Below are 19,373 nucleotides of genomic sequence, written 5' to 3'. Positions count from 1 at the left end.
CAGGTGAAACCGGGTAAAGGATCATTACAGAGCTAATACAAAACTTAAATCACCATGGGACTGCAAAAAAAAAAAACAACAACGAAACCATTCATAGAAAAGTATCAACAGAATATCGCTACTGTGATAGGAGAGACACTGCAAATTTATCTTCCTCAATGAAAACACCTGAAGTACTTGTCTGATACATGCTGATTCCCACAAAAAAGAACAGCACAGCAGATGTTCATTAATGCCACACAAGACAGTAGGTTCCAGAAATCAGATACATTTTTCCTAAATGAATATTGGGATATCCTATCAGAACAGGTCACTAAGGTCATACCAGTACAAATGGATATTTGTGTAAAAGGAGGAAAGAATTTTTACAGTTACAGAAGTAGTTGAAGGCATACATCCCTTTGAAAGTAATTTTTCAGAAATTAATGCTAAGATAATGCCAAGGAAAGGGTAATGGACTTAGGTACCCAAATCTTGACACAGGAACTACTTCCTTCAGTATCATCTGTTCCTCCATGAGAACTCCCTTGAAGCAAACTGTCCAGCACTGCTTTCTGGGAGCATCTCAAATCTCAGGAATACCTGTGTCAGAGGGGAGCAGTATCTTACTATACCAAAAGACTGAGGGTAAGTCTCCACAGCATAACACAAACCAAACTTGCATTGAATAAATGACAGTAAATTCACAGGAAAATACAGGCAAGTTTGTGCCATTCTTTTTGATAACTAAGCTGTAAATTGAAAATCTTGCTCATGTTTCCTGGTGAGAAATTCCTCTTAAGGAGGAGAAACAACCAATACATACCTTCCTCTTCTGAGGACTGCATAGGGAATTTCATACAAAGCAGGAGATCTACTGCCCACTCCAGAGGTTTAATAGCATCATTGAGGGGAAACTGATTACAATATAAGCATTCAGCAAACTCCATCAGGTAATCAACTCTCTGCCATTCATCTTCTTTTTTCTATAAAAGTAATGAAGGAGTTAATTTGTATTTGTTTGTGTAAACCATCAAAATGATATTCTAAAGTTTCATGCAAAGTTTCATGATATTCTAAAGTTTCACCAGTTAAATCTTCATTTTATTAAAACCACTTGCTACTCTTGACATTTGTCTTTGGCCGGACTCAACAAAAACTTTACTGGATATAAAGATTCAACAGAGCGTTCTCTTAAAAGAAATCTCACAGTTAGAAAAAAGTATATGGCCTCCCTACCCATTCAGGAACTTACAGTCCTATGAATCACCTGAGAAACATCATTCTATCAGCATGGGAACAAACAGGAAGAACTGACAAACCTGTAAAGCAATGATCGCATTTTGAAAACAGCTTAACTGCCCAACAATACTTCTGGAGACTGTGACCAAGTGTCGCCACATATGCGACAAATAATCTTCACTTTCATCACTGACTTTCTGAATGCCCATCATAAAATTGCATCCCGATCCTGCCCTCACTGTAGCCATAAGTTTGAAAATCAGGCTAGAAGAAAGATCAAACAAATTACAAATTACTTGTGTCTGTACCTGTAAAGTAACTTTGCAAATAAGACACATATACTAGCTCATAGTAGTATAGTGCAAAGATGCAAATCTTATAAACTGGCATAAAAGTCATGAAACCAACTCAGAGAAGATTATGTTAACAGTTCCCTAGACAATTTAGTTTCCATTCAATGAAGATGGGTTTAGAGTTAGGAATTTCTTGCTATATAGCCACATTTCATGCATTTATTTGCTTGGGAAGTAAGATACTACTCATATATAAGTTTTTTTAAAATTAAATTTACAAATATTATTAGCAGATTAATGATAGGAAGCACGGCCTATGTGTGTCTTTTTCATGGAAAAGGTACCAGAGTGTTTTCTGTGGTAAGGACAGGCTGCTAAAAAGTAATCATAATACTTTCCAATGAAAAATAAGAAAAATACTCTAGAGTTTTATACTTCTCAAGAACCAAAATGCCTATTTTAATAAAATAAGTCAACCGACTTACAGTTTGTGTCTTGTTTGAGGCAAAACTTGAACAGCTTCATCCAGGAGTTTTAGTGCTGCGTCCCAGTCAGCTTTATCAGCATAGATGTGGAATAATAGACCATATAAGGAGGTTCTTAATGTCAGATCTTTCTCAGCACCTTTGAAGTATATTCAAATGATTTATCAATATATTGAAGGATTAGAATGATGATTACTGGAATTTCTTTTATTACCAGATAAACAGAAGGAAGAACATGCCTGGGAGAAAGCATCCAACTGATAACCCAATATTTTGAAAATCCTTTGTAATCCATTGATGCAAAGGACACGTATCTTTCTTTTCCTAAAAAAAAAAATCAAAAAAAAAACCAAAACACCTTTATCTTTCAATTAACATATTAACTGAAGTTAAGTATTATTGAATTTTTGTTTTGTCTGTGAACCAATCCATATCATTAATACGAATTAGTAACCTGTAATCTAAATAGCTTCTTGACCAGATGAAAGACACAGGCATTTCTCCAAAGTGAGTCTTATAATACAAACCCAATACAAACATAATCAGACTTAGCAATATTCAATAGCTTACACTCATTAATTAACATGAAATCCCGAAGTACTCTCAGAGAGTCACAGAGTAGCCAAGATTGGCAGAGACCCTACAGAGCTCTCTGCCTACACCCCTGCCTAAAGTAAGCTCCACTCTTTACCTGTGAAAATTTGACTATCACAATTCTCATCCAAAGGTCAGAGACTTGGTGTTTCCCTCTCCTCTACAGAACAGCTCAGCATCTTCAAAGATAAATTAACTGTCTTGTTTCTCAAATAGATCTGAATATGATACACTAACCAGTAAATGCAGGTAGGATGATGCTAAGAAGTTAACTAAGCTATAGCCATAACTTCAGAGGTAAGTATTACATTAGCATCATCAAAAATTTATCAGATTTGGTCTAATTGGCATTTACTTTCATGAAGGCACAAAATTTGTCTAATTTAGTGTCCTTCTACTATGGAGAGGCTGCATCAATGGACAAAAACTATGGATATCATCCAGGAATTTCTGTATGTCCTTTGACATGGTGGCCCATAACCTTGTTGCTACTGAGTTGGACAGACAGAAGTTAGATGGAAAAGAGTTACAGTCACTGGCTCAATGTCCAAATGGCTCAATATCCAGTGGAAACCAGTAACAAGTGGTATACCTTAAGGGATACCAGTAAGAGGGATACTGGAACCAATATTGTTCAGTACCTTCATTGCTGACATAGTCAAGGGGTTTGAGCGCACTCCCAGCAAATCTGCTGATGACACCGAGGTGAGTGGTGTGGTTGATTGACAAGAAGGAAGGGATGTCACCTAGAGGGATTGACAGGCTCAAGGAGTGGGCCCAAGGCAACCTCAGGAAGTTCAGCAAGATCAAGTTCCTCCACCTGTGTCAGGGCCAAGCCCAATATCAGTATCAGTGCAGCCCGGGGAATGAAATGAGAGCAGTCCTGTGGTGAAGGATTTGGGTGTACTGATAGATTAAAACCAGGACATCTGCTGGTAGATCATTCTCCAGATGTGACTGCATTTGAAAACTGGCTAGTTATCCAGGTCAAGGATCACTGAAGACCACTTCCTGCCTCTTACAATGGTTACTATGGTGTATGTCTATTTTAAAAGCTCAGTAACTCCAGAAATAATAAAATATAGAGCACCCTGTTAACAGGAAATTTTAAGCTACTATCAGAAGTTATTCACTTCTAACTCATAAGAATTACTAACACTGCGTTGACAGCTTTGTCAGCCACTAACATTTTCAGACATAAAAATATCTATGCTACCCATAACTGTTAATTTTAATTGTCCACATATAATTGCTTTTTAATACCACTTAAGGATTCACTCTGAAATTATGCTGTGGTGGAGAGTTAACTATATACACATAGTGAAGTATTCCTTTTTATTGGTTTTAAATGTATCTCTACAAATAAACTTTAGGACTGTGTCTATGGGCAATTACTGTTATTTATCTAAACACTGTCAAAGTTCCATTAAACTTGCAATTATCACTGTTCTTCCAAGTACACATTGTACTCATCAGTTCCAACATACCCAGAATAAACAGAATAAGCATACCCATCTCTGATTATTTGTGATTTATACATGGGTTGATGAGAAATAAAAATAAAGGTTTATATTCTTGTACTATCCTGCTTGATGATCTGAGATGTAGACTCAAATTTGTACCACTAAGTTTGTATGCAAAAGTCATCAACAATCCCTTCAAGTGGTCATTGGAATTGTGCCCGTGGAAATGTACAGGAAAACTCACAGAAACTTCACTGACATGTAAATCAAATCTAGAAAAAGAAATGGATAAGCTCCATGGCATTTTGAAGTAAGAGAAGTTATAAATTTGCATGGAAGTTTCAGTGTGCAGAAGAAATTCCACCCGGTGAGATGTTATAGGACACACATCACCTGCATACTGCTTCAAGGGGATGACTTCTTTGGATTACACGTGCTGTTTATAATCAACAAGTATTTAATTTTATCACAAACTCCCAGCACAGTCCAAATTTTAACTCCTTCCCACTGCCAAAGTCCTAAACAGTCTGTTAAAAACCTGAAGATGTGCAAAGTAAAACCTTCCTTTTGCAGGTAGAAGAAATTTGAGTCTGCAGGTGGGAGAAGCCTTAACTTAGTAACATTTTTTTTTTCTGAGTTACTGTTTTAGCATCTATTATCATATTTTCCAGATCTATTATCATACTTGCCCAAAGGTGCTTTTATTCAGGATTTTGAGTATTTTCTAAAAATTCTTTTTTGTGTGAGTGTTTCATGAGTGAAACACTACAGAGAAAATCAGACCGCAAAATACTTTGCAGAAAACTGTTCTGAGTTTGACAATTGCCCAAAACCAAAAGAATCACCAAATGTAATATAAGAGTATGTGACTTCAGGTAAGAAACCAGAAATGTGTTTATAAGAAGTAAGTAATTTTTGACTCTTAGGAAAGGTATCTTGAAGTTTCTTTACCATCAGCACCAACCACTAAAAACAAGCAATACTGGTTATAAATTCTTACCTGTTTGTTTTTCGTTTCTGCTTTAATTATATTCTTAAGAATTATTTCGGTAGGTTCCTTAAAGTGTTCTCTGTCATGTGGTGAGACTAGCAAAGGTAAACATGCATTCCAAAAGTGCCTAGCTGCAAACATTACAAGGGAATAATTTCCAGCTTCACCTGCATACCTGAAGAAAGGGAAGTAGAACTTAGTAAGGAAAAACAACCACACTCTAGCTATAATAAAGAATTTTACTTCTAGGAATGTTTGGGTTTAGCTGATCTATGGATCACCTCAGCAATGAGAACTTAGCATAAGAGCTTCACAGAAAAGCTATTCTCCATTTTTATATACCAAACAACTTCACACACTCAGCAGAACTAAGAATAAATAAGTAGCATATTAATGATTTTAGTGTATTTCTGCATAATCTTAGCTCAAGAGCATTCATTAAAATAATAGCAGAAACCTCCTCAAGATATTCTCGTTGGAATAAAATACTCTTTTTTTGCTTCCTATTATGTTAATTTCTCATTCTAAAAAACATTAAAAAAGAAAACACATTAATTATTACCATACTGTGGATTTTCCTTAGTACAGTACCACTGTAACACAAGAATATGTCCCAAATACCTCTAGCTGCATTCAAATTGCTTTGAGCATATTTCATGCAAATGATACTTTGAATTAATAAAAGTTAATAATCCTCCACATTGTGGCACAACACAGTATGTTCTGAGTGAGAAACAGCTTGCCATTTTAGAGAAAAATTATACATTGGTGCAATGTAATCACCATTTGAATAGTGTTACTGTTTTTAAAAAAGCAGTTTCCTGAAGCTGTCAATCTGATCACCCTCTAGACAGCACTCTTTAGACCATGTTTAGACTGCTGCATCCAGTTCTAGGCCACCCAATACAAGGTAGACACATGGAGAAACAACAATTTGCTCAGTGAAGGGCCACTGAGATGATCCAGGGACTGAACTACACTTGCCTTGAGAAGAGGGCTAGTTGAAGAGGTGGCTTTGGGAGACCTAACAAGGAGAATTTTCTCAATGACCTAACAAAGTTACTGAGAAGCAACAGTCAGGCTCTTCTCAGTGAATGGCAGAACAAACAAGAACAGGCATAAATTAAAATGAGAATGGTTCAGAAACATCCCTCGTGGGTACAGCTGATGCACATTACTCACAAAGTGGAGCAGATTATTCACAAAGGCTGCATGTGTCCACTCCTTGAGGTTTTCACAGCCAGACTAGAAAAAGCCTGGACTGGCCCAGGTTTGAGTAGGAGTCTGAACTAGAGACCTTCTGAGATTGGGATGATCCTATGACATTACAAGGTCAGTTATGTGGAAAGCACTTGATACATTTACTAAATTGCAAAAATCTGTCAAATCCTTTGTTAAACATTTTAACTCACAACTATGTTGATTTTTATCAGTCTTGGGAGAAAATATGATGATTCCCAAATCTGTAATTAAATTTTCCCTCAACATAAAACATACCTGGCACTCTGAACAAAGGTTTTTGATGCTGCTACACGCAGATGTTTTCTTCCAGACAAATTTTCCATTATGCTCTTTCCTTGTATACAGGCTGCAGTGCTTAACATTTCTTGTCTCACCCTGTTACCAAGCCTGCATAAAGGCAAATACTTCAAAAAGTGCTAAGTCTTACGAGCGAAGATCATACCAATTCCTATTAAAGATGTATTCAAGTTGCTACGTTACAAATACAAATACTGAGTTACAAATCCTTATACTGAGTTTTCTTTTAAAATTAGAAAGCATTTCAAAAACTGAATATTTTGTGAAAAGGTAGACTAAAATATCTTTTTCACACCTCTAAGGAAAATAGGTGTGAAATCAGATTTTAAAAATCAATTACCTATTTTTACCAAGGAAACAGCATAGATTTGTAATCTTTCCCTATTTTTCACTGCTGTACACTTTAAAAAAAAAAAATTAGGCCCAAGTCAAATTTATATACCAAGCAATTAAAACCAGAAATCGGGAAAATTAGACATTCTTTGGTACCTTCTTTTGGGATTTGTTATGCTTTTGGGATTTGTTATACTCTGATAAAGTACGCCCAGACCTCTGGAGAAATTGATATGGATCCTACTCTACTACATGTAGAAGAAAACAATGTAGGTTTCAGTCCCAGAATTAATCAGTCAAAAAATTAATACACAAATAAATTTATACCATTGGTTAATACCACTGATTTATAGCAACTGAGTAAGAAAAGAGTAATCGCGAATTGCGGGAGTTCGCGGGGTCTCCGTTACCAAGCTCGGGCAGAGCCGCGTGCAGGCGCGACCCGTGGCCAGCAGAGGGCAGCAGAGCCCCCGCAGCCCCGGCCCCAGCTCGGCTGTGCGGGCACTTCTGTCCCGCGCTCCCCATGGCGACCGCATCCGCAGCTCGCAATGGAAACCGCATCCCCAGCTCCCCATGGAAACCGCATCCCCAGCTCCCCATGGAAACCGCATCCCCAGTTCACGATGAAAACCGCATCCCCAGCTCACCATGGAAACTGCATCCCCAGTTTACCATGGCAGCCACATCCCCAGCTCCCCATGGAAAACACTTCCCCAGCTCACCATGGAAACCGCATCGGCAGCTCATGGCTAGGCCATCAAACATTTGATCTTCCAACAGTTTGCAGATTGCTAGATGTGCAGCAAGTACTCTCTGAATTGCTGTGAAATTCTGAAACTATCTATTTAATATTAAGATAACTTACTTGGTTTTATATGTTTTTAAACCATGTACAGAACAACTGTGAGTTTCAAGGAACAGAATACTCCTTTTATAAGTTGAATTATTTTGTGGAGAAAAAAAAAGAACACTATATTGCATCTGAAATCTTTCGCATGTGCATTTCAAACTTCCTACATTCCAAAAAATCCTGCTAATGAAATTAAATTCTGCTTTTGGAGGAAATTATTTTTAAAAATAGAAGGCTTGAAGGGTAGCAAATTTTTTTTTTGTTTGCTTGTTTTTTAAGCCAAGTTTCAAAATATCAGTTAAGTAAGAGACTGGGCTTTCAAAGGAATTACATTCCTATTGTACCCATATGCATAGGTGACAATACAGTGCTGTCAGACTACCTGACAGCAGAACCTAGAGTACAGGAGCTGCTCGTACCTTTCATCACCCCCCAGCTCCAACCTGGCCCATTAACTATGTGCGTTAGAGCCAGACAAGACTGAAAGCAATTTGCACCAAAAAGCAAAAGAAGTAGAATCAGATTTTTTGCTTAGAGATTATAAAAGTGTCAAGATACTGTTATTGCCAGGGATCATTTCAGAGCAGCCATGCTCCTGGGAAGACATCCAAACACAGAGATGTACAAGCTTCTAACTCACTTGGATGGCAAGCTTCATCTATCTTTCTGAACAGGGTCCAAAGTCACAGTATGGATCTCTCACTGCCTTTAAACTTTCATTTTCATCTCTAACCGCACCATTTTTTGGGAAAAAAGATTATTTTTGATTATGTGACCAAACATATTTGCCCTCTTTACTTTCTTCAAAACTTAGTTCAAGTACATTACCGTATCATACAAAATTCTATGTACTTACTTGCCATATTTCTTAATATTTCTATTGTGGACAAAATTCTCATCTGAGTCCAAGATCCTTTTGGAACAAGTCATCACTCTTTCATAGTCTTGCGATGCATATGCAAAATATGTAAGTCGTGTCAATGTCTGCAATTCCACTAAGGAATCTGACCAACTGCATTCTAAAGCCAAATTCACTAACTAGGATTAAAAAAACATAAAATTTAAAAGTTTAATTTCCAGGATTTTATATGTTTTTTTCTACAGCAGTTACAGACCTACAGCTGTATCTTCCTTACAACCCACCTGGGCATGGAGCAAGTATGTGATAAAGCCATCTAGCAAACGAAAGAGCTACAAGTACAACCAAATATACAATAGATAGGCCTCATCCACTGTGTACTAAGTATCAATTGTGCATGCCTTTTGGCCAGAAGTATCTGCCAGGACTTATTCTATGTCCTCTGTCATCTTTCAAAAGTCAGTGGAATAGGACTTTCAAAATTCAGAGGCCATTTTAGTTAAGCCAAAAGTAAGAATGGGTCATAGAATTGGCTTTGCAGCAACCAGTAATTGTAATAAGCAGTTGCCATGAATGCTGTTATGCATGTGGCAGCTCGGAGAGCTTGGGCTCCATAATCTTAGAGGTCTTTTCCAACTTAAACATATATACAGATAGAGATAGTTATAGGTAGTTCATGTATAGTTTCATTATGGGATCTAAACATTTCCATTTCATTTCTTTTGTACATGTCAAAGTTCCACATTTCTAGGGTAGTGGTGATTGTTAATGAATGGCTCCAAATGAAGATACTACAACACTGCTATACAAAACTATTCTGGTGAAGTGATAGTTTAAGTTAACTCAACAACAGTCATATTCAACATAAATCTGTAGACCGACTAGAATTAGATACCTACAGATTTAAAAGGACCCAAATCCTAGCTGTCAGCAGGAGTTTCATGGTTGTCCTGGCAAGCTGCTTGTTTGTTTTCACATAGTCAATCAACAGTCACCAAGTGTAGGTGTATTCTATCTTAGAATACACCTTATAGTGTATAGTGTATATTTTCATCTCATAGTGAAATTACTTTAGACAGTAAATTCACTATAACGTGAAGTTTTGTGTTGAAATATTGAATGCTTCTAATACAAACCCAAACCTCTGTAACTACCTGAAATGAGGCTGGAACCAGGGAGGGGACAGTCTCTTTTCCCAGGGAACAAGCAACAAGACAAGAGGAAACAGCCTCAAGTTGCACCAGGGGAGGTTTAGGTTGGATTTTGGGAAAATTCCTTCCTTGAAAGGGCTGTCCAGCCCTGGCACAGCTGCCCAGGGCAGGGCTGGAGTCCCCATCCCTGGAGGGATTTAAAAGTTGTATGGATGTGGCATCTGCTGGCCTTGGCAGTGCTGGGGGAACAGCTGGACTCCATGATCTTGGAGGACTTTTCTAACCTAAACTAAATTAATGCTTTTATTAAGTTTTCTCCAGAAGAAAAATTAAAGGCTAGAAGTACGGTTCTGTACAGAATTCATCTGAACCCATTATGCTCATCTGATGGTTACTGAGACAATCTGCTACAGCAACACAAGTACAAACCTAATATTTATATTCTAATGCTATCTGGTCTTTGGATAAATAAAATTATTCCACCACAAAAATCTCCCTCCTGTCATAAATATTTAATCTCTTAGTTAAAGAAAATAATGGTACAATAAAAGGTTCAAAAATAATTTAAACTCCATTTAAAATTGAATCTGAAATCAAATTCATAGTATGCAATTTCATAAAATTCAAGAGCTTATTAAAAAAACACAGAATACCTGAGATAAGCTAGGAACAGTGAAATCCATGAGACCCAAGCCATTACACGAATACATTTCCAGACCAACAAGAACACTTGCCAGAGGATTTTGTGCTTCATCATTACTCTAAGCAGAAATAAAAGATTCACCTTTAGAGGTTTTGGGGCTTTTTTCAAGTTAATATTATTAAGGACATTAATTGAGAAACAATATTAATATTAATATTAATATTAATTTAATTAATATTAATATTAACAGTGTTTTAAAACCTCCATTTGCTATTAGCAATTCCTGCTTTCTACTGTGTCCTTAAAATGGTCCGTTTTTTGTATTTATATATTTTTAATTAACACTGTGAACTTAACTACTACAGTTTCAACACTAAAAGCCCACATCAACAACACAATGAAGGCAAATTTCATATGCCACTGAGGGTTTCCACCTTTATAGATACTATAAAATAAAAATACAATAATTAAATTTTTCTTTCCAGCTTACTAGGTCTATAATCTGTATATATAAAGAGGCCATAGTAAATGCTGACATAAATATAGCTGATTTTTCTTGACACTTTTAATGCAGCCATTTTATTATTTTACATTTGTGAATTCAAAATCAGTTTTACTCAACAGTCATCATACGACAAACATCACTATGGCAGGTAACAACAGAAGGAAGAGTTAAGAAATGTAGAATCAGTGCTATACCCAATGTGAAAAATATGCCATGTTCCATAAGGAACTACAGCCAAAATTTGTTTTTACATTTTGATCAAATATACAGAAGAAAATACACCTTCATAACTTCAGTCATTATTAAATGAATTTATTAATTTAGCCTCTCTTTGTAAAGTTTCAATGTTATGCAGGATTTCAGGGCAGTCATACCTCCTCCTCCTGAATCCCAAGCTGATGTCTGATCTGCTGCTGATTCAACTGCTTTGTTTTCACCCAGGTAGCAATGATCTGTTGTTGTGCAGCAATAGAGACTTTTTCCTTAGGTATGGTTCCAGTCATTGCATTTAGGGCAAATTCACAAATCTAAACACCAAGAAAAGAAAAATAAACGTGAAACACAGAAGAATGCAGAAAGCTTCTTGTATGGAACATACTTTCTATTAGTTATTTTTAAATTATTGCACATGCTTCTCTAAGGCCAACAAAATCTCCTTTAAGTCAACCCAAGGCAAACAGAAGTTACAGTCCTCAGCCCCAAGCTGCTAAGGAGCTCCAGCGTGCATTTGGGGAGGATCTATAGTGGTAGAAACTGTAAAAGAAGGTAGCTTTTTATTTTATTTTATTTTATTTTTCAAATTTCTACTATTAAATTTATAGGAATTGTAATATATGACAGCAGAATGAAAGGGACTACAAAAAACTGGGGGTTTGTACCTCTAAGGCAGTTTTGATGTCAGGAAGTCCACTGGGATCTACTGAAAAAGATTCGATGATATTTGATTTTTCCTGTTTCTTTGCTGCAGCTTCTCTGCTACTCCCTATTGCTGTATCTTCCGTGTTCTCAGCAGGTTTTGGAATCCAAGGAATAATTAGGCCTCTAGCCAAAGCATTACATAACATCAGTAAAATTTCAGTACTTCTGTAGAAGAAAATAAAAATCAGAAGCACATACTGCATCAGATCAAAATAAAAGGCAGGAATAAAGTAATTGATTTCAAGAAGTACACATTACTTGAAAATCTATTTTTTTTTCTTAAAAAGCAAAATTATGGATATTACCCCAAAAAAGTCTGCCCATTGGTAAAGCAGTTTAATGATTAAAACCACAAAACCCAGAACCAATTTTCAGCTAACATCAATTTTTTTCATAGTGGAACTGAAGCTTCCCTTTCATCACAGGAAAAAAAAAAAAACACATATGCCAGACCAACATTTAAAACAACTTTTTATTGATGGGTATATATGAAAAGAGCAATTATTTTCTAAAAAATTTTTCTAAACCATGCCCTTCACATTTTTTATGGTTATCATGCCAATCCACTGCCAAGCTGAGATTTTTCTTTTTTTCTTTTTTTTTTTTTGAGAAAACATGAGCATAATTACATCTAAGAGATTATTGCTAGTACATGCTGTTGTAAGTATAAAAATTAATAAGCAGATATTACCAGTCTTCATCTCTGCACAAACGGAAATTTAGATTTTATTCCCAGTACTGTTAAACGAGACTTCTTTGCTGCTGGTCCTTACTCTCCCTAGTGATGAGGTCACTGTCTACAAAGTGCCAAAATGTCTAGGAATTTGTCCCACAGTTCAGACTTTAACTAGAGTATCTACTCCACAATGGTCAATCATTCTCCCTTTGCATTTACTGCAGAACAGGATTTCTCTAAACCACTGTGTAATCTGTGTTCCCATTTTCATGGAAGTAATGAGCACATTCCCTTTATTAATTTTGTTTTCTATTGTCTCTTATTTCACAAACAGTAGTAATCACCTTACACTAGTTAGAAATATTTGCAATCAACTATATTTACAAAGTAATTCAAGTTCAGAGAAATGACAGCAAGCAAATGCATTTTGAGCGGTTGTGCAAATTCAGAATATAAGAGAATTTTCCTTATTTTCTAACTAACTTAACAAAATGCTATTTCAAATGCATACGTTGCCATTCCACACTGAAGAAAAAGTAATATTGGTCTAAAGTTAGTATGGCTTACAGTATAGTAACAAAGAACAAACAGAAGGGATTATCATTTAATTTTCACAATTTACTTCCTGAGCTACTCTGTATATACCAAGGTTCTTTCACTACCAGTGAAAGCCAACAATAAATATTTCACAGCACAAAGTGACTTTCAATGTTTGCAATAATATTTTCTATGTTTTTAAAAAATAAAATGTTCATATCCAAACATCTAAATTTACCCATCATGCCCAACAGTCTTGATAGCTCCAAGAACAGTCTGGAGATACTCAGTAATGACCCTCTGTCTTCCTGAAGAAAGCAGATGTCTGTTATAATTTAAGATATACACCACAGCATTGTGAACAATCCAGGCTTCATTCAATTCTTCTCCTATTTCAGCTGCACGCTGGAAGTTTTCCATAGCGTACTGAGATAAGTTGTCTATCCATAAACTATAAAATTAGAATAAAGAAGCTGTTTTTCCAAAGCTTCAACACTAGAAGGAATTCTATCATAAGATTAAATATGCAGTACTACATATCAACCAACAACATGAACAAAAATTTCTTTACTTTTCAGTTGCATTTATTAAGTTCTCACCCACCGACTTATATTTTATTTTGATGAGAAGATGGTTCAGAAAAGTAAGTAGTATCAACATAAAATGAGTAGTCTCTGACATCCACAGCTATTAGCTTAAAAAAGTGTCTATGGTTCATGTTTCATCCACATGTTCAGGTTTTTTTAATGCATGTGTGAATCCACCCATCAGTGACAGACATCATTAAATAACCATGCCAAAGCTCTACTTGAATATCAGTATAAGTGAGGCATGCCATCTGAGAGTTAAGGATGTGTCTTTTTTACTCAAAACTGCATGTGTCTTGCACTCAAAGACATTTCCAGGTGCTGTAAAACGCTGTAATAATTTTAATTAGAAAACAATTTTTTCTCAGTCTATGTGATAGCTTTCTTTTAATAAACTTACTTTCTTTATTATCAACATGTACTATTACTTAGAAGAAACAACACTAAAAATACAGTCTTGAATGATCACACACAATTGCCAAGGTTATGAAGTCAAAAAGTCAAAAGCACAAACTGACACTGGGTATTACTATGTCAACAATGGTACAGGACACAGTACCAGACCAAAGTCCTTTTTTTCTATGGGTTTTTAAATTAGGTAAACTCAAAAATAGCTAGTAGCAAATTTTGGAAGAGAATTTTCATCTTCTTTGTCCCTTGGCTCAGATCAGTTTCTAATTTTTTCCATTCTACTGCACATTTGCAAGCAGACTGTGTGAGAAACTTTACTTCATTTTCAGACTTAGTGAACAGATCTAGGGACACAACTCTGCCATCCTGCTCTCTCAGGACATGACTGTGACACTAAGGCTGGTATTACTATGAATGCCAACAGCAGAGAGTCTAGGCATCACCTTCGGAAATCTCTCTCCCCCCTCTTCTCCTTCACAAGAAATAATCATGTGAGACTAGTAAAAAACAGTACTTGCTATATTCTACTCTCCCAAATTCATTACAGTTGGTTGGACGGAACACAACAGATCTGCAAACTGGAATAATTCATCACATGCATTCAGTACTACGAAATCATTATACGTATAGGAGCCATACGGCAAGACAAAAAGAGTTTTTTGATATTGGGAAACATATTTTAAATACAGAATTTAATTATCTAAGTGTTCAATATACAATTATTTGTTTGGTTTTCAGCTTGGAATACTAGCTTCTAGTTTCAGAGAAATAAATGTTAAATGAAAAATAAAATCCACACTCCAAAGTGAAAGGAAACCTAAGAAAAAATATTTCAAACTTTTTTTAGATGCTTTTCCCATTTCCCATGACTACCTACAAAAATTAAAAATCTGGCGTCAATTTTGCAATTATCATTGGCGTCTAATAATAATGATGTTAAGAGCTCCTGTCTTGATATATATTGCAAAAAATCACCTGTACGTTTTCCATTCTGGATCACTTTCAGGGAGATACGAAACACATCCTGGGTGACACTGGTATGTAGCTTCTGGAGGTACAGCATGATCATTCAATTTGATTCCCTGCAATCTTAATAAATGAACAGTTGCCTGAAAAGACACAGAGAAATAAACTGTCTACCCAAGTTATCATTGTAAAAACAGATTATGACTTCATATTAGTGCTATTACCTCTTCAAAAATTAAAAAATGCAAAATGCTTTTTCAAATGTTGTACAGGCATGTACAAGTATATGTACAAGTAGACAGGCTTAGTACTTCATAAGCTTAAAACTGTCTACAGCTACCTTTACTAAATACTTACATGGAGAAAAAATCATTATTTATATATGTACATTTTTAAATCATTCTGGAACTTCAAGGATCCAGAAGTTCCAGATGTAAAAGTTTTACAGTAGAATTTCTTGTAAAGAAGTGTGATCAGCACCTGCAGTAAAACTATTGCTACAGTTACTTTCATACAGTATTTTGATAAGGTTTCTTCGTGAAACCGCTTATTCCTTTACTTCCTAGGGAGATAGAAAATAGCTAACCTAAAATTTTCAGTGCTTCAAGATTGTATATAAAACAAAACAAAGCAAATATGAATGACAGTTGCATAACTATTTACCTCTGCATTAATAAATCTTATTTCTGCTAGTATTCTTAGTAAATCTGCTTCAAAAGAGAAGGATTTAGCAGGCAGCAATGATTCTCCTGATGAGCTGTCACCTTGACTATCAACCATCATAGTTGAATTAGCTTTATTCTTCTGTGCTAAAAATAAACCCATTATTATTTCCATGCAAATCATTATCTTCATTTTTAAACTTACAAACCCCTACATATTCTTAAATTCACAAGGAATAGTTAGCAAGAAAAGATTTTTAACTATTTCAAGCGACTAATGGTTTCATTAGTACCATTTATTGCACTCAAAACCTCTTCTCAAGCAGTGCTGAGGCATTTGTTACCCATTATTTTGCTGCATTTGTGCATAACCTTCAGTATTCGCAGCAAGTAACTTGCCCCAGTCATAATATGCATACTGAAATTTCAGTGTGAATGGACTCCACAGCCTCTAGCTCAATTTTATTGCATTAAAGGAAGTGGCAGAGGCTAAAGCCTTTGTGTATTTGAATAATGGACTGGGTTGACTTTCTGGTAATGCACACATCAGTAAAGAGGAAAAATAGCATCTTTTCCTTTTGTTTAATAATGAAGATAAAGGACTACGGTTATTATTATTATTTATTATTATTATTATTATTAATAATAATAATAATATTTTGGACATGAAGTCCGTAAGAATGCACCAGTTTCTATTCATTATGCTTTTGCCATGTGGTTGCCTTCAGTTTCTGCTAAGTGTACTTATTTTTCTTTTATTTTGCTTGGAAAAAAGACAAAGACTAAATATGGCTAGCATGAAGATGCAAAACTTGCAAAAGAAAACCAGAAAATTGATGTTCTCTTTTAAGTGGATCTTGGAAATAGTATGGAATAGGTTTGATTAACTCTGGCTAGTGAAAAGAAAAACTATTTCATCTATTCTTAAATGTGAGTTTTACGAACTTCCTGGCAAAACCGACTTTAAAAGCCAGTAAGCAGAGAGTGATTTGAAAGTGCTTTTTCCTCAAATTAAAAACTCTTTATGAGTGCTAGATTGCCAGCAGACCCTCAAGGAACAAGGTACAATGTTGGATACCTCAGAGCAACCACTCACTAATAGGGGATTAAAGGGTTAAAAATGTTGACACATGAGCTTCATACGAAGTGCGACAATAACCCATTTCTCTTCAGAATGCATGAATGAGATGGACCTAGATGATCATTAGGGAATTTGCCTGTGCTCTTAAGGCAGGTAGATGTATTTCATAGTGCTTCTCTAAAGCATGGGTGAAACATCTCCAATGGCAGAGTACAGCTTCTACAAAAAAATGTAACTTTTCTATTTCTAGATTTGGAAGTAGAAAGAATATTCCATGTATGCTAACATGAAGTGCCAGAAAAGAAACTCAGGGAACCTTAGGAATGGGAGGAAAGAAAACAATATTGTCTGACTCCTTTTAGTAACTTTAACAAATGATGAAAAAGTTCCTTACTACATAATTTGTTGTTCCTTACAACATAATTTCCTTACAAAATAATTTGTCACTTACTGTTTTTATGCTTTGTTGTCTCCCTAAACAAAATATCATCATACAAGAGGCAAAATCTACATGCTGCACGACAGACATCCCACACTTCCTGTTTATATGCAACTTTTGCCAAATCTGCCCAAAGTATAATTCTACCAAAGAAAAAACCATAAATAAAATTAGTTAATAAGCAGGATTAGGTTCCACAGTTCAGGATTGACAAAAACAATCATGTCAATAATGATGGTCATCAGGGAAAAAAATTACATCTGATCAAAATTAATATATGAAAGACTTCTTGTCAGTAGCACAGGCAGCACTATTACTTTATCAATTAAAAATAATCTCCTCAGCATATCAAGAGACAAAATTCTTGTCTTGGATAGTAATTATACCATCCAAGAAGTTTCAAAATGTGTGACAACCCTCATTTTCTATCTGATAAAGTAAACTAAATACCTCAAAACTAATGCTGAGAATTTAAAAATAAGTCTTGAAAACAAGTCTGGATTTACAGTCTTTTAGAAAACAACAGCATTTAAATTTCAGCACAGGAATTTTAGTGCAGAAAAAAAGTAGACACATCCTATTAAAGAAAGAATGAGAAAATGATATATAAATTGTCAAAATTAAATCATTTTTCTACCGATTAATATTTCTGACTCTCAGAATGAACTACTTCGGTTTTTTTACCAAAAATGTTGTAGCACATTATATGGTACAAGGACCTAAAAAGACACTTTCAAGTTTCAATTCTACAGCAAGCACATGCCTTTGTATGTTGGCCTCCTATCAATAGGACAGGTGAGTTTAAGTGTGCATGTGAGAGAGCAGATTAGAAACAGGGAAAGAATAAAATTCTGCACAGCATGGAAATGCAACAGAGCTTTTCAGATAAGAAATTATATACATGCTTCAGTACGTTGCCAGAGGCTGAAGTATTCAGCCTCTTGCAAGGCATCATCCACTAAAACCCTCTGAGACAAAACCTTTCCTCTCAAAGACTTCTACAGAAGATGAAAGAGATACTTCTGGTCTGTAGCAATTACCTTTCTCTGCCATTTCCATTTCTCAAGTGTTTCAAATGTTCATCAACTTTCTTCACACTTTTAGTATGATGTCGGGCTTTTGCACAGAGGTAGCTTATTTGACTATTACTTTTACCTAAGGAAACTTTTAAAGAAATAAAAATTAAATATTGTTTTTATATATTAGAAATTTAAAAATCTATATGAATGACAAGCAAATAGATTTATAATTCCTTGCTGACACACTCAAAATCCATCCCTTTTCTCACCTCTTGAAGCTTTCCCCAAACCAACCAACCAACATGAAAAAAAACTTATTCCACCAGCATCTATAATCTCTACTGCAGGAGTACACTGGCTCTACTCAAAGTCAGTAGAATTTGTCACATACACACTTGTTTTATTGCCAAGATAATACAAATCAGTTTAAGTGATCTAGAAAGCCTGTTCCCTGTCCACTTTTCCTCAACCAGAAGCTGTATAATCACAAACTGTAGCTGTTTGGGGCATAACAAATGTGTCCATTTATGTTCCATGTTTTAGAAAGCAAATAATGAATTCATAACTAAATCTCTGTGCAAAACTAGAGCTCTCAAAACAAGATCTTAAAAGAGAAACACAATTACAATATAGAAAGAATACCCAATGTAGTTAATAATGGGGTATTCTTGGGTGAAATTTCTGAAAACATCACTTAAAAATGACCTTGGTTAAAAACATTCAGGACTTGCATATAGTAAAAACAGAACTACTTAAAGCACCCTGCAGCACAACAGTAAGATTCAGGGGAATTTGGAGGGGAAATAACATCTTTTCCAGTATCACCATACAACTTTTAGCTCCCTAATGAAAATTATACAAAGTCTGCCACAGAATTTGGCAGAACTATCACTTCATCTGTACTGCAATATTCCCTATATGTTGCCACTAGATGGCATGTCCAGCCTTTATGAGTGTGCAAAGCAAAGCATAGCAACTTTTGGTCACACACACATACTTTACCTTTAACTTCATTTTCACTGTCAAGGACTATTTGAAATATGTCAGGAGCTAATGCAAGACCTGCATTTACCAGAAGGGATCTGTTTTTCCTTGCATTATCCTTTTGTTTTCCCCTTTTAGCCTTCATAAAGAAAAGAACTCATTGTTA

The 19,373-nt window shown here is 35.5% G+C and overlaps 1 protein-coding gene across 1 annotated transcript in view; it reads right to left on the bottom strand.

Annotated features, from left to right (window-relative positions):
- The window catches only part of CFAP46 (cilia and flagella associated protein 46), a 68,578-nt gene that overhangs the window by 32,638 nt on the left and 16,567 nt on the right, over positions 1-19,373 (bottom strand). The window contains exons 13-28 of the mRNA XM_062496286.1: positions 19,226-19,346; positions 18,245-18,368; positions 17,217-17,347; positions 15,686-15,831; positions 15,032-15,165; positions 13,297-13,509; positions 11,806-12,010; positions 11,302-11,454; positions 10,433-10,540; positions 8,626-8,807; positions 6,545-6,676; positions 5,057-5,222; positions 2,239-2,323; positions 2,000-2,138; positions 1,302-1,485; positions 806-965 (exon numbers count right to left, since the gene is read on the bottom strand). Of these exons, the coding sequence (XP_062352270.1) occupies positions 806-965; positions 1,302-1,485; positions 2,000-2,138; positions 2,239-2,323; positions 5,057-5,222; positions 6,545-6,676; positions 8,626-8,807; positions 10,433-10,540; positions 11,302-11,454; positions 11,806-12,010; positions 13,297-13,509; positions 15,032-15,165; positions 15,686-15,831; positions 17,217-17,347; positions 18,245-18,368; positions 19,226-19,346 (2,383 nt within the window). The remainder of the gene's footprint in view (positions 1-805; positions 966-1,301; positions 1,486-1,999; positions 2,139-2,238; positions 2,324-5,056; positions 5,223-6,544; positions 6,677-8,625; positions 8,808-10,432; positions 10,541-11,301; positions 11,455-11,805; positions 12,011-13,296; positions 13,510-15,031; positions 15,166-15,685; positions 15,832-17,216; positions 17,348-18,244; positions 18,369-19,225; positions 19,347-19,373) is intronic.

The sequence above is a fragment of the Cinclus cinclus genome, chromosome 7 (assembly GCF_963662255.1).
Source record: "Cinclus cinclus chromosome 7, bCinCin1.1, whole genome shotgun sequence".
Classification (NCBI taxonomy): Eukaryota; Metazoa; Chordata; class Aves; order Passeriformes; family Cinclidae; genus Cinclus; species Cinclus cinclus.
This window is presented reverse-complemented; position numbering and strand designations above follow the sequence as displayed.